Consider the following 27,567-nt stretch of genomic DNA (forward strand, 5'->3'; position numbering starts at 1 on the left):
AGCAAAACATTCTCTTCGAATGCAAAACTTTCTATTCGGATGCAAAACTTTCTCTGCGGATGCAAAACTTTCTCCACGGAAGCAAAACTGTCTACGAGTGTGAAACTATGGCTGTGTCAAAATCGGGCCAAAATGTTGGCCTATCAGCACAATACTTGTTGAGTAGCCAATCAGAATGCTGCTCACCAACCCAGTCTCATACTTCTGCGTATCTATGACTAGGGATGGGTATCGAGAACCGGTTCTTATTTAGAACCGGTTCCCAGTGAATCGATTCCTTGGAATCATCAGCCAAATTCGCTGATGACGCTTCTATTTCGCGTGCCATATATACGCCAAATCCCTGTTTTGCGTGCAGTTTATACGCAAATTCCTCCCATTCATTTCCATAAACAGAAAATGTGTCTATATCACAAATGATAGTTGTCTCGAGTTATACAGTTAAATCAGAATAAATAAAATTAAAATCTCCATAATTTATCCTGTCTATCCTGTTAAATACCCCGCCCTGTTAGGAAGGTGTGCCCCGACTCCGTGATATGACGACATGCTCATGACGCACTAGGTCTCAGAGTCTTCTGCATGAACCAGCGCCTGATTCTTGCCAGCTATGGAAGTGCAGCGGGCTGGCAGATATCCTGAGTGGGCAATTATGGGAATACATTATGGAGATTTTTATTTTATTTATTCTGATTTAACTCTCTATAACTCGAGACAACTATCATCTCAATATTACACGTCAATATCGATTAGTGATCTTCGTAAAATCCGAGTCTGGATGATGACGTAAAATGATAAGAGTTGATGAATTTCTGCGTGTGATATAGACGTATTTTCTGTTGATAGAAATGAATGGGAGGAATCCTCCCAGGAATTTGGGAGGATTCCTTATCGATTCTCCCCTCTACAGCCAACTAGGTCTGTGCGTCCTGCACCCCCACCCACCCACCCACACACACACACACACACACACAAACACTCGTTCTAAACGAATTTCTCAAACTGGCTTTAACTGGCTCTGAAATGAGCTAATACCTACCACCTCTAGGCCTCTTCAGGCCTTTGTTTTCAAAACTAAATCTAGTCGGAGATAGAAACTTTCAGTTTCCTTGTGTTCAAGCTTCTATTACTCAACACCAGTAGGACTTAAAGGGGTCCTAACAACAGGATAAATAAGTGTCACCTTTCGAAAGAGACCATTTACATGCATGTACTCCAAATGGTTCAACAACAGCTTTCAATGTACTTTGGGTATGTTGTTTAGGCGTTTTCAGGCACATTTAACAGGACTATTAAAAGGTTAAACGATTAAAATGCTAAGTTTAATAATGGATTAAAAATCGATATGCTCAGTTTAATAATGGGACACGCGAACGTTTGCTGATAACACACACCCCCCGATAACGTGATCAATAAGATCAATACTAATGGGAGACGAATGCTGGAGCTAAAATGTATGCTTCAAACGACGGGACAGAAGATAACTTGATCGACTACACACAATAAAGGCAAATTGCTTCACACAGTAACAAGTGTTTGTGATCACTTTTGAGCACTTTAGCTCTACCTTAGATAGTTAGAGATGAAGCACGAACGTTAGCTACGCTGCTGCATGCATCGAACAGATGACGTTCCAGTAACTTCATTCCATGCTGTGTGTTCAATTGCTTTTTCATATTTGTTTTATTTCCTCCCTTCGACGAAATAGACTTTTTTACAAGCGTTACAAGTGGCGTTGTTGTCATTTTGTCGTGTGAAATACAACCAAACTTTAGAACTCTTCTGCCTAGTTGCCATGTTTGCTGCAGTCTGAATAAACTATAAAAATGTGTGCATGCGCAACGGCACAGAGAATCGTTAACAGAATCGTTAAAGAATTTGGCTGATGATTCCAAGGAATCGATTCACTGGGAACCGGTTCTAAATAAGAACCGGTTCTCGATACCCATCCCTAGTCATAGATACGCAGAACTATGAGACTGGGTTTGTGAGCAGAATTCTGATTGGCTACTCAACAAGCATCGTGCTGATAGGCCAACATTTTGGCCCGATTTTGACACGGCCATAGTTTCGCACTCGTAGACATAGTTTTGCATCCGCAGAGAATGTTTTGCTTTTGTAAAAAGGTTTTGCATCCGTAGAAATACATTAGCATCTGTAAAAAGTGTTGTATTATGCGAAATATTTTTGACCAACACTTTTTTTACGGATACAAAACTATTTCTGTGGATGCAAATCTTTTTCTACGGATACAGAACAATTTCTACGGATGCAAAATATTATTGACCCTAATTTGACTCCATAAGGAACTCTCCAGCTGATGCTGTTTCTAACATCACCGCCACGCCATCCAGTCCTTCTCCTGCTCAAACTGCATGACAGACTGAGGGGCCGGGACCAAGCTGCTAACAAGCCCCTGTCTCTTTCAGGTAAACTGTGGGCGTACGACGCAGACGGAGATGGGGACTTTGACGTTGAGGACGCCAAAGTTCTCCTCGGCAAGTCAATCTGTTCTAGAAGCTACTTCTCTGTGGCATCATGAAGCATGCCTGTCCTGGTTTACAGCTGGCTCAGGAGCAGTGGCCTAACTTAGCCAGCTGTGGCATAGATAACAAGCCACAGTTTTGCTAGTGCCTAGCTTTAATGAGCTTCTATCAGAATCAGAATCAGAATGGTATTTATTCGCCATGAAAGTTTGCACACACAAGGAATTTGCTTTGGCAGGTTTATTATAAACATAATATAAACATAAACATTTAGGGACCTAGAATTTAAATATGTGGACTATCTATATTAAGGGTACATAAACTAGCAGTACTTAGTGGAATTAGAATTAAATAAAATATACAATTAACCATGGTTGCTCATGGTTCTAGAGTTGGCGACCTTGACGCAGGATGCCACTTTACTCCACATCACTGACATTGCCCATAATGTCTGGTAGCACCACCCTCCACTATTAACCTTGTTAACTGATCACCCAATCAAACACCAGGGCACATTGCTGTCACACACAAGGGGCCATATTTAAACGATCTGAAACGCAAGTATCAAACTTGAAACACAAGTAACAGTGCGTTCACACTGCAGCGGAGCGGGCGGCGCGCGGCGTCGGCTTCCAATTCATTTTCAATGAAACCAGGCGTTGACGCTCGCGTAGGGCATTGTGGGAAGGTGAGCGGAGCGGAGCGTTGCAAGTTGGATTTTCTCAACTTTATGTAAATGAGGAGCGTGAAAACGCTAGCGTTGTCCAATCGGATTGGTTTCTTGTTTCTTGTAACGTAGCAACTGTTCGTCATGGTAAACATTTCTAGGTTTGACAATTTGAAGATGGAGGAGAAACTTTTTGTATGTGTCTGCACACCCAGTTCTGTTCAGAACAAAGTTACTAATGTGACGAGCCTGAATTTAAAGAATACATTAATAATACTAATATACTAATAATGCATGGTGCATGGTTACCGATGTCGTCATTGTTCCTAGTGTGTTTTTATAGCCTACTTTTAAATTTAGTCGTCACATTACGTGACTGTTCTGTGCCACTGCTAGCTCGCTAGCCCAGCCTACAAACGACTGGTTGAGTGACCGGTGGCGTAACATGTATTCTACTGTAATCTTGCACTAGTAAAATCTTGCACTTACATAAATGTTGTGTAAAAGTGGTATTTTGATCGATATTGTGAGTACATGAACCCAAATCTGCACGCTTGGCCATGACTACAACAGTGACCTTAGAGAACTACAACTCTGTATTAACTTGTCTAACACGCCCCCGTGCGTGGTGTACTGTGGGAAGGCAAGCGATGCAGAGCGTTAAAAAACGCTGCAGTGTGAACGCAGCGTAACTTTGTGGGCGGAACTCGGGCGCTGTTGCTATTATACCAGCGGGATAAATGACTCTTGTGCCCGACGCAAATCTAAAATGTGTTGGTCTGAAGTAGCTACATCACTCGTAGGTGTGGTTTGGGTGTAACGTGCTATAAACCAATCAGAGCGTCATCTCACATTCCCTTTAAAATCAGGCGCGCTTGTTCCATGGCGGATTGCTATTATAATGGCGGATTTGCCAGGCGCATGCCAGGAGCGGTTCACAGCCGAGGAGACCGTCGTTCTCATCAGGGCCGTAAAAGACAGAGAAGTGACATGTGGATGGGATGGGAGAAACCCCTCCTTATGTGTCTTGCCACTATTGGTCAAACAGGTTTGATCCGTCATTACTGCAATTAGCCTGAATAATTTGGGTAAATGTGTACGCTAGATGTATGCCTTTTTTCACATCTTCATGGACACAACAATGATTTCCCTCGTGTGGTAATATTTTGCCTTGTAATTATGTATGGTTTGCAAAAATGGGAACTGCTCTCATCTAAACGTCTGTGTAGATGAAGTGTATGCACGTTGTGCACACGCTACATTATGTCCAAGCATGCGCCCTTAAAATAGCATCTGAATAACGCGGCACTGACTTTAGACTACGTTTTTCCTGGTCTGTGGCGGACCAGGAAACATTTGCACCAGGGAACATTTGCGCCGGAACACGCTTCCTCTTTTTGCTGAACCGCCCCCGGGAGCGCAAGTTCATTCCCTAATTTACAGATTAACAGATCATTACCTTTAATTTACAGTGCGTCTGTGGAGGGAAAAGTCCGCTGTGAGTCGGGTGCAAATAGGAATGATACATGCGTTGGTGTACAAAGTCAATTGCGCTGGGTGCCCTAGGTCTCAAAAGGAGAGCTGGAGGGTCTGTTGGAAGGTTTGGGGTCAGGTCTGTCAGAATCTGAAAGTGGTTGAAAATTCTCCTACTAAACTGAATCCTGTTATTTTTTGATATTTTTTCTGGCTGTTTTTCAACTTACACAAGCTTCTCTCTCCTCCTACGCCCGCTCTCTTCATTTCTGTCCCTCCTTTCCTCCCATCTTTTTCCACTTTTTTTCCAAATAACTCCTTCCCTCCTGTTCTCTCTTGTCAGGCCTGGCCAGAGAGGGCTCCTCTGGTGACAGCGCTGAGTCACTAGAGGAAGTGCTTGATATTTTAGCGGAAGAGGGTTCCGATTGGTTTTATGGCTTCTTCACATTTCTGTTTGACGTGGTGACATCGCCGGTAGAGAAGGGAGAAGAAGAGGAAAGGGAGGAGGCGGCAGAGGTGGGCGGTACGTCTCAGGATGACCCGGGGCTTACTGGGGTCATCCTGGACCTTCAGAACCAATAGCAGAGCAGGACTTCCGAATCCGAACCAGTAGCAGAGCAGGACAAAAGACTGAACCAATAGCATGGCTCCAGAGCCTTGAGGCCACCAATGAGGATTGGAGCAGGATGTTGAGGAGGAGACTGGTCTTGTCATGGAGGATATGTGTGTAATGTCATTCCTGTCTCCTGCCTCCGCTGCACCTTGCTGCTATGATATGTGTGCCCTGGTATAGAATGGAGCCTGGACCTTACTCACACAAGACTCTTGGGACACTTTGGTCAGATTCTGCAAGACTATAATAGCATGATGCATTATAGGAAATTTTGTTCCATACATCTGTGTCTGTATGTCTTGTATAACACTGTATTATAATGTACTCATTTCATTTAGCAGATGCGTTGCAACCACATTTACAAATTATTACTAATCTGTCAGATTGTCACATAGCGCTGTGATTAAACCTGTGATGGAATCTCACATTTCAGCCACACAGTAGCAGGTTTCTAGTGAGTAGATGTTAGTGTATTTAGGTTGCTGGCCCCCAGACCTGTGAGTTGGGAACCTCTGCTGTGTGTGATCCCATTAACAGCAATATGGCCTCTTCCCTGCTCCCTCTGTCTCTGCTGCTCTGCATCCCGCAACACTGGTGGCACTGGATAGTAGTCTGTGTTTATGAAAGTCTTACTCTGTGGATGTGCACGTCAGCAGCCTTCATTCTGAATCCTACTAATAAAGCAAGTCACCAACGGGGTAGAATTTCTACACTTTTTGTTCCCATAGTCCCAAACAGCGCACAATAGCAGTCCTTAAGTGTTAGGCTGAGCTCAGAGTGCTGTCATTGTGATGACCAACGTGACCTAGTGAACTAGACATTGAGAGGGCATCATGGTGAATGTTTGACTAATGACACAGAGCAGCATGTTTATGTCTGTCTGGAACTGTCACTAACGTCAGGCTTCAACGGCAGAGTACAATACTGATCGCCTGGGCACTTGAAGCTGACTCTGTTTATGTATAGACCTAGTTATTACTGTTCTTATTACTGTTGTTGTAGCAGCTTAATGTTAGCCCAGTGCTAGGCTCCTTGCTAACTAGGATGTAAGTTTGTTGTCCTAATGCTAGGCTACATGCTAACTTGTAAGTATGTTAGCCCAATAATGGCTACATGCTAACTATAGTATTTCTGTCTTATCAGATGAGAAAAAGCATCTTACCGCCAAACGAGAGAAGCTGGAGAAAGGTACTGAGTGTGGACTAACCTTAGTAAAGGACGTGCTCTGTTGTTAGAAAAGCCTCCATTCTAGTCCAATGTGTCTGTGTCTAATATCTGGGCATTTTTCTCTTTAAATGATCAGAAGACAAGATTGCTGTTAAGAAAAAAGTAAAAAATAAAGGTATAATTGGCCATATTTTCCAGCATGAACGTTCTGTCCCTTTTTTAATAAAGTCACGTGTGTTTGTGTTTATTGAGGTGGTCTGGGGTTGGAGACATCATGTATGTTGGATCCAGGACTTGCATGTGATGAGCATGACACCCCAGACAGAGCCAGAGCCTGATCCTGACCACGTTCTCTGGGTGTAACATGTTTTCCGATTTCTCTGGGTGTAAGAAAAGCTGGGAGAGATTCCCAGACATACAGTGTTTGTGTTGCTCTTTCAGACATGTGGTTTTGTGGGGATGTGGTGTGATGTGGTAATAGGCCCAGCCATGTAGGATGGTGGCTTCACATCCTAACAATCCTGTGTCTCATCCAGACCACAAAACACAGCTCAGGCTGGAGGTTGCTAATTTGCTTGACACTGTGTCAGAAGGATGTGGGTTTCAAACCCAGGTCCCACATAAGAAAAACATGGAGAGGTTCGCTAAGCCAAAGCCTCCTGTGTGTGAGTGGTGGTACTGACCGTACTAACTTTACCCCTCACCAGAAGCTGTGTTACTACACTGTTCTTCCTCCTAGCAGATCAGGGCCCTGGAGAAGTTGTTTCTATAAAGAACAAATCCAAAGGTACTGGGATTTTTTACCTGTGTGGAGGTCTGGCGTGTTTCTGACTGACCAGCTTTACTTAGAAAGACAATGCATGTGAAAGAATGCCTGAAAGAGTGACAGTATGACATATAATAGGACTGACCAGGCTTGTGTGTGGTTTCTAGCTATGTGAATCCCACAGGGAGAGTTCATAGAACCACTCCTGTCCTTACAAGGGCTGGTGTCCTCACTGGATCTGGCCTCATGGTCATGATGTCACATCTTGTTGACCTCTCCTATGTGTGCCCCTGGTCCAGTTTGTGGCTCTGCTGCTGTGTGAGATAACCAAACTGAACCTGAGTGGTCTCATGCATGGACAGAATGTAGTTATGGATGATTGTCTGTTTGCTATCTGAATGCTGCTGTTCAGGTTAGATGCTAGCTGAAGGACGGCTCAGTTGGAAGCTGGAGTATCGTTTTGCAGAAGCATGTGGGCATGTCGATGGCGTACTGCAGTGGCGTGCAAGTCACATGTTAAATCCAGCCTCCGCCCCCAGGGCTCACTGCACCAGAGCTACCCACCAAGCACCTGGGCAGGAAGCTGAAGGCCGCCCTGAAGGAGCAGCTCAGGATGATCCACGAGAAGATTGAAGCTAAGAAGATAGCCAACATGGCCCTGGCGGAGGTGAGGAAGGTGATGGCCAGGGAGGAGGAGAAAAGGCAGCAGGCCCTGGAGGCTGAGGAGAAAAGGCTGGAGCAGAAGAGGCTGGAGGCTGCACTGAAGGCCCAGGAGGCCAAGCTTAGAGATGAAAAGGAGCAGCAGGAGAGAAGAGAGAAAGAGAAGCTCAAAAAAGAGACACTGGAGAAGGAGAGACTAGAGAAGAAGGCAGAGAAGGAGAGACTGGAGAAGGAGAGACTAGAGAAGGAGAAGGCAGAGAAGGAAAGACAAGAGAATGATAGACTAGAGAAGAAGACAGAGAAGGAGAGACTAGAGAAGGAGAAGGCAGAGAAAGAAAGACAAGAGAAGGAGAGACTAGCAAAAGAGAAGGATGAGAAAGAAAGACAAGAAAAGGAGAGACTGAAAAAGGAGAGACTAGCAAAAGAGCAGGCAGAAAAAGAGAGACTGGAGAAGAACGCAGAGAAGGAGAGACTGGAGAAGGAAAGACTGGAGAAGGAGAGACTAGAGAAGGAGAGACTGGAGAAGGAGAGACTGGAGAAGGAGAGACTGGAGAAGGAGAGACTAGAGAAGGCAGAGAAGGAAAGACAAGAGAAGGATAGACTAGAGAAGAAGACAAAGGAGAGACTGGAGAAGGAGAAGGCAGAGAAAGAAAGTCAAGAGGAGAGACTAGCAAAAGAGAAAGATGAGAAAGAAAGACAAGAAAAGGAGAGACTGAAAAAGGAGAGACTAGCAAAAGAGCAGGCAGAAAAAGAGAGACTGGAGATGGAGAGACTGGAGAAGGAGAGACTGGAGATGGAGAGACAAGAGAAAGAGAGACTAGAGAAGGAGAGACTAGCAAAAGAGAAGGCAGAGAAGGAAAGACAAGAGAAGGAGAGACAAGAGAGACTGCAGAAGGAGACACTAGCAAAGGTGAAGGCAGAGAAGGAGAGACTGGAGAAGGAGAAGGCTGAGAAGGAGAGACAAGAGAAGAAAGCGGAGAAAGAGAGACTAGCAAAGGAGAAGGCAGAGGAGAGACTAGAGAATGAGAAACTAGCAAAGGTGAAGGCAGAGAAAGAGAGACTTGAGAACGAGAAACTAGCAAAGGTGAAGGCAGAGAAGGAGAAACTGGAGGAGACACTGGCAAGAGAAAAGGCAGAGAAAGAAAGACTAGAGAAAGAGCGAGCGGCCAAGCAAAACTTGGAGAGAGAGAAGGGCATCAATGAAGAAAAGGAACAATTGGGGAGAAACCAATTAGAAAAAGAAAAGTTAAAGAAAGAAAAAGAGCGTTTAGAGAAAGAGAGGGAGCGCCTGGAGAAAGAGAGCTTGGCCAAAGAGCAAGCAGCAAAAGAGAGAGTAGAAAATATGGAGAGAGAGCGCTTAGCCAAAGAGAGAGCAATTAAGGAAAAAGAGGAGAGGGAGAGAGTCGCTAAGGAGAAGGCTGTGAAAGAGAGACTGGAGAAAGAACGGGCTGCTAAAGAAGGGGCAGAAAAAGAGAGAGCAGCCATAGAGAAAGAAAGGATGGAGAGAGAGCGGATGGTAAAGGAGATGGTAAAGGTGCAGGCAGAACAGCAGACTAAGGAGAAGACTGGAAAGGAGGCCACAAGCAAAGAAAAGGCAGAGGAGAAAATGGTGGAGGTGGAAAGAGTAGTGAGAGAGGAGAGGAAGATGAAGCCGGAGGAGAAGCAGAATGAAGAGGATCCTCAGAAGAAGCCTAAAGGAACACATGCTAAGAGGTCTGGGGGAGGGGGGGAGGAGGAGGAAGAGGAGAGGTCCAACAAGGATGGAGGAGATAGTGGGCCCACTAAGGAGAGACGTCTAGGTGAGGGTGTGTCCGTGCGAGACCTCCTCAAACCTCAGAAAAACACCAAGGCCAATAAGAAATGACACCTCTGGACCAGGGTGACGATGTGACAAATGGTGCTAAACTCTGAACTATTGATTGGTCTTTCCAGCATCCGTCTGGCCAAGTATTAGCTAAGAGACATGTCAGTTCTGGGTTGTTTCCTAGTCATCATGTCCTGGTGTGTGTGTGGCTGGGAGGAGCACATCTGGTTCAGGAAGCTCCCTCCAGTCCCTTGTGTCTGGCAGAGCAGATGGAAGTGCATGATTTAGTCAGATTGAAAATATTATATTAAAAGCTTGTTTGTGTTAGTGATAAAAAAGAGACTTGATATCAGATAATATCTAATAATATCTAGTTAATCTGCAAGGATTCATGAACATTTAAGGGATGTTCCCTCAGAATGTGGAAAGTATTGTTTAAAGCCAGTTATCAAACTCAGATCATCTCACATGCTTTTCATGTCTTGTTGATCATTATTTATTTTTTGGTATCACCTTTTTAAATGAAAATTGTTGTATTGTCAGATGTGTTGCAATGTGTTTCCAGATGTTAAGAACTTTATCTGAAACACTGAAGGCTGATGCCAGACTGCAGCATGTTCATTTTGAATCCACTAGGCAGAGCTACCACCAACTGTAAACCAGTATAACTCATGCTGCTGTTGTTTTTTTGTGACTGCATCTTAATTTCTAGTAAACATTTAGATCAACTAGCTCACTGTCTCCTTTTTCTCCTTCCTGATCAATGCCAAGACACTAATGTGTACTCTACTATAATCTGTATTTTTCTACACTCTAATTTGTACTCTACTGCACTCTATTCTGTACTCTACTATACAATAATCTGTTTTCTTCTACACTCAATACTTCACTATAATCTGTTCTCTACTACACTATAACCTGTACTCTAGTGTGCGATAATCTTTACTCAACAACACTATAACCTGTACTCTACTACTCTCTATAATCTGTCTTCTACTACACTATAATCTGTACTCTACTGCGATAATCTGTACTCAACAACACTATAACCTGTACTCTACTGCTCTCTATAATCTTTCCTCTACTTCACTATAACCTGTACTCTACTACTCTCTATAATATGTCCTCTACTACACTATAATCTGTCCTGTACTGCACTATAATATAGGGCTGCAACAACAAATCGATTAAATCGATTAAAATCGATTATTAAAAACCTTGGCAACGAATTTCATTATCGATTCGTTGTGTCGCGCGATTATTACGACACTCAATATGTCGCGGAGATGTTTGAGTATTAAAAAAAAAGTTTAGTTGAGCGCGGAGCGGAGGTAGAGGAAAGGCCATCAGAGAGACGTTGAGTAACGTTGTTCTGAAACACATGGCGGAGGCAGACAAATCAGTACGACCCAAGTCATCCAAGGTGTGTGAGCATTTCACACTAAATACACCGAAACAGTGTGTTAATTGACCGAGGTGAAGTTAGTTTCATATTCGACATTCGTCTCACATTCGGAAGACGCTACTTTGCAGCATCGCGTTAGGGACCGGGTGAAAACAACCCATACCATTTTGAAAAATGTAGACTTTTATAATATTTTTAGGAATATAAAACCTCAGACACCAGAGTATCTTAACAATGTCTGGTATACTTCCACAGCCTTTACTTTTTCAAATAAGTTTCAAATAAAATGATAGAAATTCACTAATCTTTGAAAATAGCTAAATCCTCGCAAATCTTAACTTTTTTCAAAATTGTGTCAAAAAATATTAAATATACACCAGATTATTCTAATAAAGTCTGGCCTACTTCCACAACCTTTCAATTTTCAATAAAGTTTTAAACAAAACTCAAATAAATTGCTCATCTTGGAAAATAGCATTAAATCCACGCTAATATTAATAACATTTTCAAAATGTTATGTGTGCCTGTTTGTGCACATTCTGAAGATTTTTTTGCACTGTGAATTTGCACTGTCAATTCTGTTTTTGAATAAAGGGTTGGAAATTAATGCTTTTTTGTTTTTTTATCCAATTCATCGATTAATCGAAAAAAGAATCGACAGATTAATTGATTATTAAAATAATCGTTAGTAGTAGCCCTACGATAATATGTACTCTACTACATAACCTGTACTCTACTATTCTAATATACTCTCAGTACCGGTCCCAGCACATTTGGCGCCCTAGGTAAGATTTATCACGCGCAGGAGACGTGGTGGTCTTGTTGTTGTGGGGGGGGTTTTGTTGGTGGTCATGATGTTGTGGCCCTCCTCCCCACGGGGTTCGGGAAAAGTTTGATTTTCCAGCTACGGCAGCTAGCTCCGTGGTGAAGGAGTTGGCTAAGGCGAACGCTAGCGATTGGTTATGGTAGATCAGAGTGGCTCTGGGCAGATCCAATAGTTTTAAACTTCAACAGAGTACCCGCCTTCAAGGAAGTTAACGCTTGTCAATGGACACCCCCCCCCCCCAGGAGCGCAAATCGGTGCACCACAACACGGACATATGACGTGGCGCGGTTGGCGTCCTTTGTGCGGGAGGGTTAATTAATTGATGCACTTCGGAAAATGCCGCCCCTCTCTTCATGCCACCCTAGGCGGCTATGTCGCCTATAGGGAAGGACCGGCCCTGTATACTCTACAGTATTTAACTCTGTACGATACTGCACTCTAACTTGTACTCTACTCTGTTGTTAATTTGACTAACATCCATAATGTCTTGCCCTGAGGAATGACAAAAAGTACTGAGTTACTCTTGTGAAACTACTGTACTTTTTGTATTTTTTGTTAATGTCAGAAAACTGACCAGTCTGGATAGAGTGTGTGTGTGTGTGTAAACATGTCTGTGCTGTGGCTGCAGGGCTAAAACGGAGGCCTGTGTCCGTGGTCCAGCCTGCAGACCCCCAGCAACAGCCAGGTGAGACAGCAGATGGGTCACATACACACTAAGTTGCACCTATAAGCCCCTGTACTCAGGGTCATATAACATTGTTGTATAATGATGCTCCAGATCTTACCTGGGAGATAAAGCAAGAGTGGTACTGAGGAGAACATGCCAGCTAACATTCTGCTATCCTTGTCTAACCTGATTTAGCATAGCCTAGTCTGGAGCTAGCTCAAGGCAGGAGTGGTACTGAGGAGAACATGCTAGCTAACATTGTGCTAGCCTTTGCCTAACCTGACTTAGCATAGCCAAGTCTGTAAAGCTAGCTCATGAGGTAAGCTGTTAAACTGTTTCTGAAGTGAGACTTGTGCTTTAGTGGTACTCTGTTGTCCTCAGAAGAGACAGAAACAAGCCATGGGGAGGAGCCCAAGGCAGGGACCAATAATGTGGCTGTCCAGGGTGAGTAGAACTCTAGGAGACCTGTCGAGAACATTTCCTTCTAGTCACATGGTTATGGTTCCTGACTGGGTTTTAATACCTTTTCAGATGATGTCCCTGGTCTCACAGTGGAGGATGATGGTGAGTCTGCCTATCTTTCTGTTTGTCCATTTGGGTGTCCTCTAACACTTGGGAATGTCATTGCTTACAACAGTGGATGGATCTCAGATGTTGAAGTTGGAGTCTGAAATCCAAGGTTTGTTTATTTCAGCTGCTTCATGTTGTACACAGAATGGAGGTAGACCTCAGCTTGTAGTCTCTGTTTTCCTGTGGGCCTGTCTCTGTCTTACTCTTGTCTATATCTCTGTCTGTTACTGTCTCTCTGGATGTCTGTCTATTCATGCCAGTCTGTCTCTTCATGTCAGTCTGTCTCTTCATGTCAGTCTGTCTCTTCATGTCTGTCTCATCATGTCTATCTCATCAAGTGTCTCTGTCTGTTTGCCTGTCTCATCTTGTCTGTCTCTCTCATTTCTCTCTCCATCTGTATTGTCATGTCTGTCTTTCTCTCTGTCTCATCTTGTCTGTCATGTCATTCCAGCTGCTGTGCCACTGCCTCCACCATCTGAGGAAGAGTTTGTCCCAGGTCTGTGTTCACTATACGGATTAATTAATGGTTAGGTGGATGGATGGTTGAATAGATGGATCGTTGGGTGGGTGGGTGGGTGGGTGAATGGATGGATGATTAAATGGATGGATGGATGAATGGATGATTGTTAAATGGATGGATAGTTAGGTGGATGGATGGTTGAATAGATTGATGGATGGTTAGATGGATGGTTAGTTAGTTAGATGGATGGAGGGTTTGGTGGGTGGATGGTTATTTGGATGGTGAGATGGATGGTTAATTAGATAGGTGGATGGAGGGTTAGTTAGATGGATGGAGAGTTTGGTGGGTGGATGGATGGTTAGATAGATGGGTGGTTAGATGAATGGATTGCTGGATGGATAGGTGGATGGATTGGTGGTTGGGTGGGTCGTTACATGGATGATTAAGTGGAAAGATGGATGGTTGGATGAAAGGATGATTAGATGGATGGATGTCACCTCACCTCTGTCTCTCCTCAGATGACAGCAGTAAACATTCTGTTCTAGATGAACACCCCTACGGTCAGTACTTAATGTCACACACACACTATAGTCTGTACATACAAACACACCACTACAGTCAGTACCACCATATGAATGGATGGTAATTTAAATGGATAGATGGACGCCTAGATGGGTGGTTAAATAGATGCATGAATCGATGGTTAAGGGGATAGATGGATGGATTGATGGGTAGTTAAATGGATCGATGCATGATTAGATGGAGGGTTTGGTGGATGGATGGATTGATGGTATGGCATGCCCAGGGTAGGACGACAGATTCCAGGAGGCAGATTTTCAAAACAGAATTTAAATTAATTTTATTTTCACAAAAAAAACACAATGTTAAAGCTACCAAATCCCCCAAAAACTAAATGTGCTTCCCAGTCCGGGCTGAGTCGGGGAAGAGAATAGCCGCTCTTATACCTATTGCCAGGGCTCCTGCAAAGCAAAACAATAATAATGAGATCGAAAAAAAGGTTTGTTCCTAGATGTGCAGTGCTGCATGGTGCTTTGTCCTACCGCCCTGTAGCCTTCAACTCCCTCTCTGGCACAATCTCCGGGGTTTGTAGGCCATCCAATTAGGCCCCCAATTGCCTGCAGGTGGAAATAGTTGCCCTCAATGACCTTTCTCAGGTTTATCCTCTGCCTCCCCTTGGTCTCTCCTCCTCCCTCACTGGGGGTGTCACAATGGATGGATGGATTGATGGATGGTTGGTTGGTTGGACGGTCATTATCACCACACACACACACACCACTTCAGTCAGGAACACATCACTGCTTTGTTCAGTCCATTTCCTGAAGGTATGTGGTTCAGCTCTATTGAATGTCTGTCTCCTTCCTTCTGTAGAAGACAAGCTGAACACTATTGACACCAAAGGAGGTGAGAGTCTGATACAGTGTAATATCTTTGTCTTCAGAACTCTAAATCTTACTCTCCCAATAATCCCAGGCTTCACTAACTGTCAGCTTGTGTGTTTCAGTGCTGGTGGAGGAGTCCCAGCCACAAGAGACACTAGGTGAGTGTGGTGTAATGTAGAAGTGTTTCTGCTCCCGAAGGTCAGTGTCAAACATGTCTGTCTGTTTCTAGAGGAGTCTGGGCCATATGACGACCAGTCAGGATCACAGTATATTCAAAAACCAGGTGACTCCCTCACACACTCATATGAACTCATTATGTTGCTGGTCAGAGGTGTCTCCATGCCAATGTTTCTATCTCTACCATTCAAACTATGAACCAGTGTCTGAACCAGAACCACACACAGAGCCATCTTCTGAAGCCCAGCCCCAGGGAGAACAGGAGCCAGCAGCAGAACCCCAGGCTGAACCTGCAGCCACAGAATCAACAGGTGAGCCACATCTCACAGTGCTACTTTTATATCCCCTGACCTCCGTAGCCTGTGTGACAGTATGGAGACAGCACTCAGTCCACGTGCTGTTGACAGCTATGCTGAAGTGTTGCCTGTGGTGTGTATGTACAGCTGTCACACACAAAGACCGTAGCTGTGCATGTCCTGGCTCCTTCAGGACCTCTGTCTTTCCTACAGCTTCCTCGTTCAAGGACACCACAGGGTCACCAACTCCCACTGACTCTCAGGCTACATGGATTAGTAGAACTTGTTATTGTTGACTTTTCCACAGCTGGAGTGCAGCCCAGTCAGAACCCCCAGTTTTCCCTCTGGTGGTTGACAGTGTGAAGCACAGGTAGAGTAGTCTGCTCCACTCGGTTCTCACTCTGCTGTCTCCTCTGTTACCTCACAGGAAGTGTTTCAGAGCAGCCAGAGGAGAAGCTGATAGACAAAGGTTCGAGTCCATCAGATACTTCAAGGCATTCACTCGGTGTTGACTAGGTCTTGATTTAGCTCACCGTGTGCACCTAACAGAGTGTGTCCTCCCATCAGTTAAGAAGAAGAAGCCCAAACTGCTGAACAAGTTTGATAAAACCATCAAGGCAGAGATCGAGGCAGCAGACAAGCTACGGAAAAAGGTATTCTTGTCTGGGGGTATGACTAAATAAATGTTCCCTACTACAGAAATACACTGTTTCTGTGTTGGTACTGTAGATATTGGACTATCAGTGATTGTTTGTGTGTTGCTCCAGGGTATTGCAGAAGAGGCCGTCAGGGCGTTTGAGGCCCTAGTCCAACAGTACCCTCACAGCCCCAGGTGTCGCTATGGGAAAGCTCAGGTACACACCTGTCTGAGTCCAAGCCTCGGCCACACACCGAGGGATGTACTAGGGTAACGGAAGTGTATGTGTGTCCGTGTCCCAGGCCGAGGATGATATGGCTGAGAAGCAGCGCAGTAATGAGATGCTCCAGAAGGCCATCAACACGTACCGGGAGGCGTCAGAACTGCCCAGCGCCACACCAGACCTCGTCAGAGCCTCGCTCAAGAGGCGTGCTGAGAGACAGCAGTTCCTAGGTAACAGGCTGGATTAAGGCCATCCACTGTCCTGGGTCATAGAGGGGTCATATCTCTTCCTATCCTTGCTCATATACTTGTCATAGCCTCTCCTATCCTATTACATACTGTATAAAGGTCAAATGCCATCCTATCCAAGGTAATTCTGTGTAAAGGTCATCCCCTGTCCTAGGTGATGTGAAGGTCATACCCCTTCCTAGGACATATGAAGGTCACCCCCGGTTCTTGGGCATATAAAGGGCATCCCTTGTCCTTAGTCATGTGAAGGTCATACCCTGTCCTAGGTCATATGAAGATGAAGGGTGTTTCCCATCCACAGGTCGTATGCGAGGAGCTCTGGCCACCCTGGAGAAGCTGGTGCAGATCTTTCCTGAGGATTTGAGCCTGAAGAATGACCTGGGGGTGTCTCACCTGCTGCTGGGGGACAACCACAGCGCCCGGAGGGTCTATGAGGAGGTCTGTGTTCAGATCTCCCTGTGCTGCCCCAGCAGCCTTCAGACCAGTACCCTGCCTGGAGGACCTCTGGGACTGGCACACTGCTGTTCTAGCTTAGTTACTTACATTAGAAATACAGGATAAAGTATTAACATACTTCACATACCGTATTTCTTCGATTAAACGCCGCCCTCAAATAAATACAGTATGAACATTAGAGGTCGACTGATTTATCGGCTGGCCGATTATTTAGTAAAGGCTGTCGTGAATTAATCAGCTATTCGGCCACATGAACACCTATAATTTTCTTCAGGTTTGTCGTAAGGGGACAAAGGCATAGTAAAAGGACTTAATCAACCTCATGCAGTTTGTTGTCACAAGTGAATCAGGGAGCAGAGCCTGCCTGACTAAACTTTGTCTGCAACCTTTGAGAGTACATTAGGTGATTAGTGCCTTGTGCTCGTTGTTCATTCAGGGAGGGACTTTGACTGAACCTGACAATGCTGTACCAATTAATGATATGGCCTCTACATCGCAGATGTGTATATATACATATATATATCAGCCAATTCACAAGTTTAATAAGTTATTAAGCAGATTTTCCTCTCACCTAAGAATCTGTATCAGTTTTAGAAATACACTATCAGTCGCCCACAAATAGATCCAGAATAAAGCTGTTCGCATAGGTCCTGATGTGGAGGATGAGTGATCCTGAAGGGGAGGATGCATGCTAGGTCCTGATGTGGAGGATGAGTGATCCTGAAGGGGAGGATGCATGCTAGGTCCTGATGTGGAGGATGAGTGCTAGATTCTGATGCTGTAGAATGTTTGATGGTTGTGTTCTTGCCCTCTCCTGGTAGGTGTTGGCTGTTGCCCCTGACGATGGGTTTGCGAAGGTTCACTACGGCTTCATCCTCAAGTCAGAGAACAAAATAGCAGAGAGCATCCCATACCTGAGGGTGAGACACATACACACACACACACACACACACACACTTATACTCCTAACCCATGCTCTGTGCTGTCCAGGAGGGACTGGAGTCAGGTGACCCAGGAACAGACGATGGAAGGTTCTACTTCCACCTAGGAGATGCCCTGCAGAGAGTGGGAGACAACAGCGTAAGTTACACACACACACACACACACACAGACACACACTCCCTCCCTCTGTAACTGTGTTGTCTGTCCTCCAGGCCTATGAGTGGTATGAGCGGGGCCATCAGAGGGGTCACTTTGCGTCGGTGTGGCAGAGGTCCTTGTACAACGTGAAGGGCCTGCAGGCACAGCCCTGGTGGACACCCCAGGAGACCGGCTACACTGACCTGGTCAAGGTAGGCTACCTCCTGCATCCTTGTCTGGACCCCTGTCTGGGTCTGGACACTGTGGGCTTTGCGCCCACTTCAGGCGTATTTGTTTCGCAACGTGCTAGGTAAAAGCGCAGACTGGGACTGGGAACTGAAAATGGCAAATTGCGCTTTTCCGTGTCATGCATATGCATTCAGGTGCGGGTCAAGGGGAAAGTGGTAGTTTTCCACAAAGAGATGGGAGAGGATGCGTAAAGTGCGCCTAATTATGTATTCTGCATACAAAAAACGCCTGTGAAAGTACGGCTATTTTGCGGTGAAAATTATGCGCCTCTTAAAAGCAGGTGTAACCCGGGTTACGGGTTTCTTCGCATATGCCTCCTGGTGAAATGGCAGCAGTAATCCGAGCAAAAGGAAGACATAGGCCAAGGAGACGAGCTGAAAGGATTTTTGCCACAAGGATCACACTTTTTCAGTTGAGTGAACAAGAAATCATTACGCGTTACAGATTAAGCAGCCATGCAATTGTTACCGCCCTCAAGCCTAGGGGAACTTGGGCCAGCACAAACAGGGAGGAGGGGGTCCCTCTCTGACATGCTTGCGTCTAAAAAGGGCTATACAAATACATTTGATTTGATTTAGTTCCTTACGCTTGAAAAGTGAAGGAACAACACAGGTGTCAAGGCATGGAGTTCATTTTTATTAAAGATCAATAAAAGACAGGCTACCACAATCATTTCATGTTCACTACCAATGGCATAATTATTCAAGACAGGCTACCACCATCCGTGGCCCAAAAACATGTTCAATCACAATCTACAAACATCATTAAACACACACACAGACATCTTTTAACAACGTAACACCTCATTACCAGTATGCTTGTTTTAGATCATACACATTCATTTGCAGCAGTTCAAACCCCCCAAGAAAAGGTTATATTACCTTGAAAAGTGAAGGAACAACAGGCATGGAGTTCAAACAAAAGCTCCCCAATTCCTTCTTTTATCCTTCCCTGCCTTGCAGATTGCATCCAATGACATCTCACTGTCTCTAGTGGACTGGAGTGAACCAAGCAAGATAGGGTGCATGCATGTATGTGTGTTTGTGTGTATGGGCATGCGGCACTGAGGATAGCCCGCTACAGTCTTCCCCACTTTTAGAGGAGGTCTCCTGACATCTTGATTATTTGCAACTACTCCCCAGTGCTAATAGCCCCACAAAACTGGTCTCCAATGAGACTGCCACACAAGATACGAGGAGTATGGCAACAGGTCATTCTGGAAAGGGGGGTGATACGTTACTGCGTGGACTACAGGTTGGTATGACGGTTGACCCAGGCTTTGATATGTGAGCATTTCTCTTGGTCTCACTGTGCGTTCAGATCTTCTCGGCATGAGCTCTTACTGCTCTTGCACTAGCTCCACACCCTCAAGGTCATCACAGACATTTTCAAAGGCTTCTGGCACTCCCTGAACTTGTGCAGGTTGCTCCAGCTGATTAACTGGTGGAACAGGGGGCTGAAACCCTGCTGCTAAAGGCCTTAATGCTGACTGATCACTGTGTGGTTGACTCCTTGAGTGAGATGAGCCAGGCTGTGTTCTAACATCTATGATACGATGGGGCGTAGGATGCAAAGTACATCATCAAGGTACGGAGAGCAATTATCATCTCGTAGACCCTCAAGAACGGACTCCATGCACCTCTGGAACACAGCTGGGCAACTACTTAACCCAAATGGAAGCCTGATCCATTCATAAAGCCCCCATGGCGTGCTGAAAGCAGCGCAGTGTTGTGACCCCTCATCCACAAATCCCTGATGATACGCACTTCCCTGATCCAAAAGGGAGAACCAAGACTGCCCCCCTAAGTTGTCAAGGAGGTCTTGGATACGGGGTAAGGGGCGTCGGTCAGGAATGGCCTTGCGATTAAGTTCTTGGAAATCCACACAGAGGCGCAAACTGGAGTCTTTTTTTGGTTACATGCTTGGCGTAAGCACCCTGCACGTCCATGATGGATGGGAACAGTTCTAGTCCCTCAGGCAAAGTTGTTTCTATGGCAGCTCAAAACACATTGTTCTTTCCTCAAGACAATTTAGCACCTTGAACCTCACCCCCCACACTTGGCCAGATGGGATGATGAGGCCTCTCTTTCCCGTCATGAGGAGGCAGCCCTGTGACCTTTCCACCACTTGTTCCTCTTGGACAACAGAAACAATTGTTTTTGCGGTTAGACCTTTAAGTCTAAAGCCTCACTTAAGAGAACACTCAAATTGAGAGGGCCTGCAATGTCTTCCAGAATAAGCTCCACAATGAGATTGACTCCAAGCAGGGGGTAGTTGGGGTTGCTCTGTGCAACGAGGAAAGGGACTTGAATGGATGCTTTACCCTGACTAAAACTAAGGATTTTGTAAATGAGCATCAATCCAGCCATGAAATGGAATGCTAGAGCCATTGGCTGCAGTAACATAAAGAGGTTCAGAGAGAAGAGTCTCTAGCGGTTTGATATCTGTATATGGTAAGTTCTTCATCACCCACTCCCTGCCCACAACACTCACTTGGGCCTCTGTATCTAACAGCATCTCAGTTTTCACCCCATTAATACAACATAATACAATACATTTTCCTCCAATGAGCTGGGGTCTCATTTATAAAACTGTGCGTAGGATTCTTACTAAAAGTGTATGTACGCCCAAAAGCCTAAAATGGCATACGCACACAAAAATTCTGATTTATAAAACCGTGCGTACGCACACCTGTACGCAATGTTCCCTTTATAAATCACAGATTACCCACAAGTGTGCGTACGTGAATCAGCATTGTACCCCGCCCTGAACACGCCCATTTTTAACCATAAATAGTCAATGCAAAGCACCTCATGAATGCTAATCCAGTATATTAATGACCCTGGCATGCGATTGTTCTTCACGGTGAATCATGGCGCATGACAACTTCTCAGACACTGTTAACCTATTGGTGGAGGCCCGAAAACCACATTATTTGGTGGCCGTTGGATCACCAATAAAAAAAAAACAGTGCGAGTGGCGTCAACTATGCCAGTGATACCGCAAATCGAGATACAATTTGAAATTTGTGTTTTGTTATGAACAAGTAGTTTATTGAAGTCCGGACTGATAACGAGGACGTGGAGTGTAGCGATTGCGCGGGATCTTAACGACTGTATTTCCCGTTTTTGACATATGATGATATATGCACAGTATTAAAGAAATATATTTAGTTATACAATGTGTTCTGCAGTTATCTAAAGGTAGGATATGTGATGTTATCCTGTATTCCATGCAGTCGGGCTCGGGCATCTCCCCCTCCTACATCCCGTAGTGGACAATCTGATGGTGAGACATACAGCGCTGAATTTTGATTTAAAATTTGAGTTGGATTGTACAAGGTGTTTATGGAACAATTATCAGTCAGTACAAGCGCAAATAACACTGCTGGATTTAATCTTCATGATAATTATGAAATCGAGTGAAAAAAACGTGTGTAAGGAAAACAAAATATATAAATATTACGAGTAATGTTCTTCCCACATTCACTTTCTGCAGTCTGACTACAGTACGGTCATCTGCGTCGCCAATTCCAACTGCTTCCAAAATGCGCGTAAAGGCCGCAATATGCGTCTCCGTTTACGGATGGGCGGGCGCACGGATACGCACGGATACGGACGGATAGACTGCGTTTATGGTTCTCCGTAGGCTGTGGGTGCTGAAAACAATTCACCGCCAGAAGAGTAGGTGGCGCAACGTTTTTTTGTAAATCGGCGTGGAGTGTTTATTTACCTAGGTTATCGAGAAGTCGGAGCAAATTTACAAATTAGCCGTTTCATCAATAAAATACGCACATTTTCAGCAACTACACTGCCCATTTCTCGTCACATTTTAATTCAGATGATTCTGTTCGTCCTGTTTATCCCGGCAACCCCGCCCCTGACGCAAGCGATTCTTAATACTGACCAATCACAGCCAAGGGTGTGAGGGGTCTCCGTAGCTCTCCGTCGCTCACGACGGATAGTTAGAAAATTCAGGAGGTGCACGTCGAGCTCTCCGGGGCTCTCCGAGGGCTGACGGAGAGCTCGTAGAGGGCGTTCCTCGGAGAAGAGGGCGTTCCCATGTGTCCGTTTTTCGAAAAACGCAGAAGCATATATAAGCCTTAAGCCTACGGGAGGGTCAGAGTTTGCGTGGAGGACCGCACATTCTCCCGTCAAGTTTGTTTTTTATAAATCACAACCTTTGCGTGGAAAGTGGCGTACGCACATTTTCAGACCCGTTTTGTGCGTACGCAAGCTTTATAAATGAGACCCCGTTTAACATCAGTGGTTTTGAGGTAGGTTTGTAAGATGGTTGAGCTGTCCGTGTTGGCAGAGCTACAATCAAGAAGGGAAGTGAATTGGGGCAAGTCACAGGCCGTCCCTCTCCCATGACCTCCTCCCATTTCCCGACCCTGACCTGTTCAAGCACCCTACAGCGCGGTGTCCACTCTGTCCACAACAAAAACAGTGGCTGCAGGAATCATATCCCTTTTGTTGGCATTTCTGACATTTTCCATTCCTTGATGTTCTCTGGGATTGCACAGTGGAAGCTAGCCTGGCTCTGCCCTCCTACGTACTTCCGCTCAATTTTGATTTTGCTTCTGTACTAGGTCTGCGATTTCGGTGTATTAGTCGGTTTTCAGAAACACATTTTTTGTAGGGCCAATCAGCGAACAGAGGGAGTGGCTGAGAACGATGACGTTGATGTTGTGCACTAGTTTGAGTTGTAGTTCAGTAATGATGGCGGAGAAAGATGCGAGCGAAGCTATTCGGTCGGTTGTGGCAACGCTGCCGAATATCCATAAGTTAAAGCCGGAGCAAGAAAAATCCTTGCTGAGTTTTGTTAGTGGCCATGATGTTGTGGCCCTCCTCCCCACGGGGTTCGGGAAAAGTTAGATTTTCCAGCTACGGCAGCTAGCTCCGTTACAGTAGTGGTGAAGGAGTTGGCTAAAGCGAACACTAGCGATTGGTTATGGCAGATCAGAGTGGCTCTGGGCAGATCCAATAGTTTTAAACTTCAACAGAGTACCCGCCTTCAAGGAAGTTAACGCTTGTCAATGGAGCGATCCCAGACCCTCTGTACAAATGAAATGTACGAGGATCTGGTTAGGACCAGGCTAAGTGGAAGCTACCATTGGGGGGAAATTTGACATGTCAGGCTGGTGGGGGATACATTTTTCCAGGATTTTAGTCAATGCAGACACTTGGGCTGACAGTTCCGTAACAGCGACAGCATTCGCTCTAACTTCAGATACAATGGATGGCTCTGCTGGGGAGCTAATTGTTGTATCTCCAGGATGCTGGGCAGCACTGACTGTGACTGGCCTACATTTTGTGGAAGATAAGAAACGCTTTGCCCTCTCCGCCTCTTCACTTGTCAACCTGGTTATCTGTTCCAAGATGGTTTCATCACTGACCTGGGGAATGGCGAGGTATGGTTTAAGGCCATGCCGGATGTTGTTATCCTTTTCACTTAAACCCTGGTAATGTGTGTGTAAGAAAGCCCCCTGCACTAATTTCTTGTCATAACTAAAGTCGATATCATTCTGTTCTGCTACAAGCAGTACCCGTTCCCTAAGGGCCATTATTCTATACACTAACTGTTGAGTGGTTTCCCTGTCTTGCTGTTTGGTATTACTCAGTTCCTGGAACAACTCTCTACTACTTTTATCCCGAATGCGAGTCCTAAGAACCTTCTTCAGCTCAGTTACAGTGAAGTTATCTTTGTTTGTAAGGTACTCTTTAAAAAGACCCTTTGGTTACCCTCAATACAGCTCGTACAATCTCAGACTCTGTGATCCCGTTTTCAATGGCCTCATCAATTTGTTTACCAATATGGGTGTATGATATTTCTGACCCAGAATCTGAAATTTGTCCACCCTGGATTTTAAATTCTCTACGAGGCAAGAGAGCTGTTACATCCGTGATTCTGACCACCTGATCAGTATGTGTCTTAACAACACCCGTGTTTACAGAGTCAATATGCGTTTGTGGTGTCTGACTGCCTGTATTTTCATTGCATGTGGTGTGGACTGAAGGTAACGGAATGTTTGTAGGTGAGAATGATCTTGAATGTACAGGTGGACAAATGGCGATCATTTCATTTATGGTGTCCTGCATATGGAGTAGCCGGGACATGCCTTCATCTTTTAGGTCCTGTCATGTAATCCGAAATGTGATAAAACAGGTCCAGTTCAGAGAGTTTCGAAAGTTCAGCATCGTCTTCATTGTCCAAAGTTACAGCTAGCTGATACAGCTGACTCGCATTCAGCTGCAGTAGCGTCTTATGGATTTTCCATTGGAGTACCTGCCGTGGCTCGGATGTCGCCATCTTCCTCAGAACTGGCTCCTAAACGGGAAGAATCCCGGACGAGCCCCCAATTGTTATCGGCCTCAAGCCTAGGGGAACTTGGGCCAGCACAAACAGGTTCCTTACGCTTGAAAAGTGAAGGAACAACACAGGTGTCAAGGCATGGAGTTCATTTTTATTAAAGATAAATAAAAGACAGGCTACCACAATCATTTCATGTTCACTACTAATGGCATAATTATTCAAGACAGGCTACCACCATCCGTGGCCCAAAACCATGTTCAATCTACAAACATCATTAAACACACACACAGACATCTTTTAACAACGTAACACCTCATTACCAGTATGCTTGTTTTAGATCATACACATTCATTTTCATGAGGGCCTGTGTGTGTATGGCAGCAGAAGGAGTGTGTGGGTGTGTGTGTCTAACATGGTTAGCCCCCTCCCGCAGGCCCTAGAGAAGAACTGGCGTGTGATCAGGGACGAGGCTCTGTCTGTGATGGACACATCCACAGGCCTGTTCCTTCCTGAAGAGGAGAACCTCAGAGAGAAGGGGGAGTGGGGCCAGTTCACACTCTGGCAGCAAGGTACACACATGCGTACGTACGTATGCAGACACAGCCCCTCCTCAGTGTGTAGGGGTATCTTCAACCCTGTTCTCCTGAGCAGGGAAGAAGGCAGGGGAGGCGTGTCGCAGCGTTCCCAGGACCTGCTCTCTACTGGAGCGCTACTCTGAGGCCACAGGCTGCAAAAGAGGACAGGTACGGATAAACACACACGCACAGATGTACACACACACATGCAGACGCATGTATACACACACACACAGGTACATACAAACACTCAGGTACTCATACACACACATTCACAGATCTTAGCGAGCAGGTTAGGTTCACAGAGTAAGTTACCATGGAGTATGCCGCTTTTCAGGGTTAACCAACTCAAAGTTATCACTAAACCCGCTACCTGGAATACCCACCTGATCTCTCTCTCTCCTGATCTCTCTTCTCTCCTGATCTGTGTTCCTCCATCCCTGATCTCTTTCTCTCTCCCTCTCCTGATCTCTCTTCCTCTGTCCTGATCTCTCTACCTTTCCTGATCTCTCTCCCTCTCTCCTAATTTCCCTATCTCTTTCCTGATCTCTTTCTCTCTCTCCCTCTCCTCCTCTGTCCTGATCTCTTTCCTGATCTCTTTCTCTCTCTCCCTCTCCTCCTCTGTCCTGATCTCTCTCCTGATCTCTCTTCCTTTGTCATCCTCCAGATCAAGTTCTCTGTGATGCAGCCAGGTACCCATGTGTGGCCTCATACTGGTCCTACTAACTGTCGTCTGCGGATGCACCTGGGGTTGGTCATCCCCAAGCAGGGATGCAAGATCCGCTGCACCAACGACACCAGGTACACACATATACACACACACACATTAACATTAACATACACACACACACACATGCACACAAACACGCACACATACACGCACACACATGCTGTAGTATGAAGTTAGATTTCTGTCTCCTCAGGGTTTGGGAGGAGGGGAAGGTGCTCATCTTTGATGACTCGTTTGAACATGAAGTGTGGCAGGACTCGGACAGCTACAGACTGATCTTCATCATAGACGTGTGGCACCCAGAGCTGAGCCAGCACCAGCGGAAGGTGCTCTCTCCCATCTAGACACCCGGAAGAGCTCCAGACCTGCACACTGCTGCACACGCAGGCTTCAGGGCCTCTCTTGGCAGGGTGGGACAGGGGCATCTGGTCACTGTTAGGATGTCTCACAGCAGAGACTGGGACATCTGAGGCCTGGAGAGGAGCCCAGAGCCTGACTGTGTGTGTGTGTGTGTAGGTGTTTGTGTAGGGGTGTTTGTGTAGGGAAGTGTAGGGGTGTGTGGTAGTGTGTGCGTGTGTGTGTGGTGGTGTATGCGTGTGAACCTGCTTCCTGAAACGCCATGTTGTCAGCACCTGCTGGACGCACTGTGCTGCCTAGAGGCCATGCTGGAGAACCTACCACTTGGTGGATCACTCACTGACTGACTGCTTACTGACTGACTAGTTAGTGGCTGACTGGTTAGTTGCTGACTGGTTGCTAACTGACTGGTTGCTGACTGACTGGTTAGTGGCTGACTGGTTTCTGAGGTATCGGTAGATAATGTCAGCTTGGTTAGACCCAGCGAAAATAGGGCTTGTTTCTTCCTTAAGCACTGAGTCCAACCTAGGGTACATCGTCGGAGATAGCAGGCACCTGCAGAACTGTACAGCCCATCGGTTCACACCCATTCAACTCATAACCCCTGGATCCTGACCAGGTGGCTGTTAAACACAGCAGCAGGTTTAGGTTGGCCTGTCTAGTTTAGAAGCACCTGTTTAGACTCTCAGTATGGCCTCTCTATACATTATGAACCTTTTATCCATCATGCCAATTCTCTTTTGACCGTTACCAATAATGTGTTTTCTGTACGCTTACGTTGAGTATATAATGCCAAAATAGACACACAATGTATTTGTATGTTGAAGACAAAGTACATTATTCAATGTGCCTTGGGAGATGGACCAGAAAGTAGTGCTATCCCTGTTGTGTCCAGATCCACTGCCTCACAGCTTCGTCTATGTGCAGAAATCCAACCTGTCTCTGAACTCACTGTCCTGTAGGAACTGCTCAGCCTGTCACCATCCACTGGGTCTGATGTTTGTGTACATTTGTAATTAACACTGAATAATTGCACATCAACTGTACAGCTTTTTCACTTAAATAAAACATTACCAATGTCCAAAACTGTCATTCTGTAAATACAATGCACACACACTCACACATGTTTTTCCATCCTAATGGGGCCCCACAATTCCCTCCCATTCAAAATGGGGTTATCTCTAACAACTAAAACCTTGACGCGTAATGTAATTCCAACCCTGCCACTCTCTTCTTAACCCCCTTACCAAACCCTGAAAA

The 27,567-nt window shown here is 45.4% G+C and overlaps 1 protein-coding gene across 10 annotated transcripts in view; it reads left to right on the forward strand.

The window, feature by feature from the left end:
- The window catches only part of unm_hu7910 (un-named hu7910), a 38,576-nt gene extending 11,183 nt beyond the window's left edge, over positions 1-27,393 (forward strand). For 3 of the 10 annotated variants that reach the window (XM_062480241.1, XM_062480239.1, XM_062480243.1), the window contains 6 exons: positions 2,430-2,498; positions 4,970-5,149; positions 6,383-6,427; positions 6,543-6,581; positions 7,146-7,193; positions 7,712-10,367. In XM_062480241.1, the coding sequence (XP_062336225.1) occupies positions 2,430-2,498; positions 4,970-5,149; positions 6,383-6,427; positions 6,543-6,581; positions 7,146-7,193; positions 7,712-9,696 (2,366 nt within the window). In that variant the 3' untranslated portion in view covers positions 9,697-10,367. Of the gene's footprint in view, positions 1-2,429; positions 2,499-4,969; positions 5,150-6,382; positions 6,428-6,542; positions 6,582-7,145; positions 7,194-7,711; positions 10,368-12,495; positions 12,553-12,915; positions 12,979-13,065; positions 13,099-13,171; positions 13,214-13,555; positions 13,601-14,082; positions 14,125-14,953; positions 14,987-15,086; positions 15,123-15,193; positions 15,248-15,344; positions 15,453-15,864; positions 15,907-16,004; positions 16,091-16,204; positions 16,292-16,376; positions 16,528-16,846; positions 16,984-17,822; positions 17,922-17,991; positions 18,082-18,155; positions 18,294-25,078; positions 25,215-25,296; positions 25,389-25,887; positions 26,022-26,143 lie in introns of those variants that run through there. The other 7 variants (XM_062480247.1, XM_062480249.1, XM_062480246.1 and 4 more) reach the window with 6 other exon arrangements.
- The last annotated feature ends 174 nt before the right edge of the window (positions 27,394-27,567 follow it).

Source organism: Osmerus eperlanus, chromosome 15 (genome assembly GCF_963692335.1).
Source record: "Osmerus eperlanus chromosome 15, fOsmEpe2.1, whole genome shotgun sequence".
Classification (NCBI taxonomy): domain Eukaryota; kingdom Metazoa; phylum Chordata; class Actinopteri; order Osmeriformes; family Osmeridae; genus Osmerus; species Osmerus eperlanus.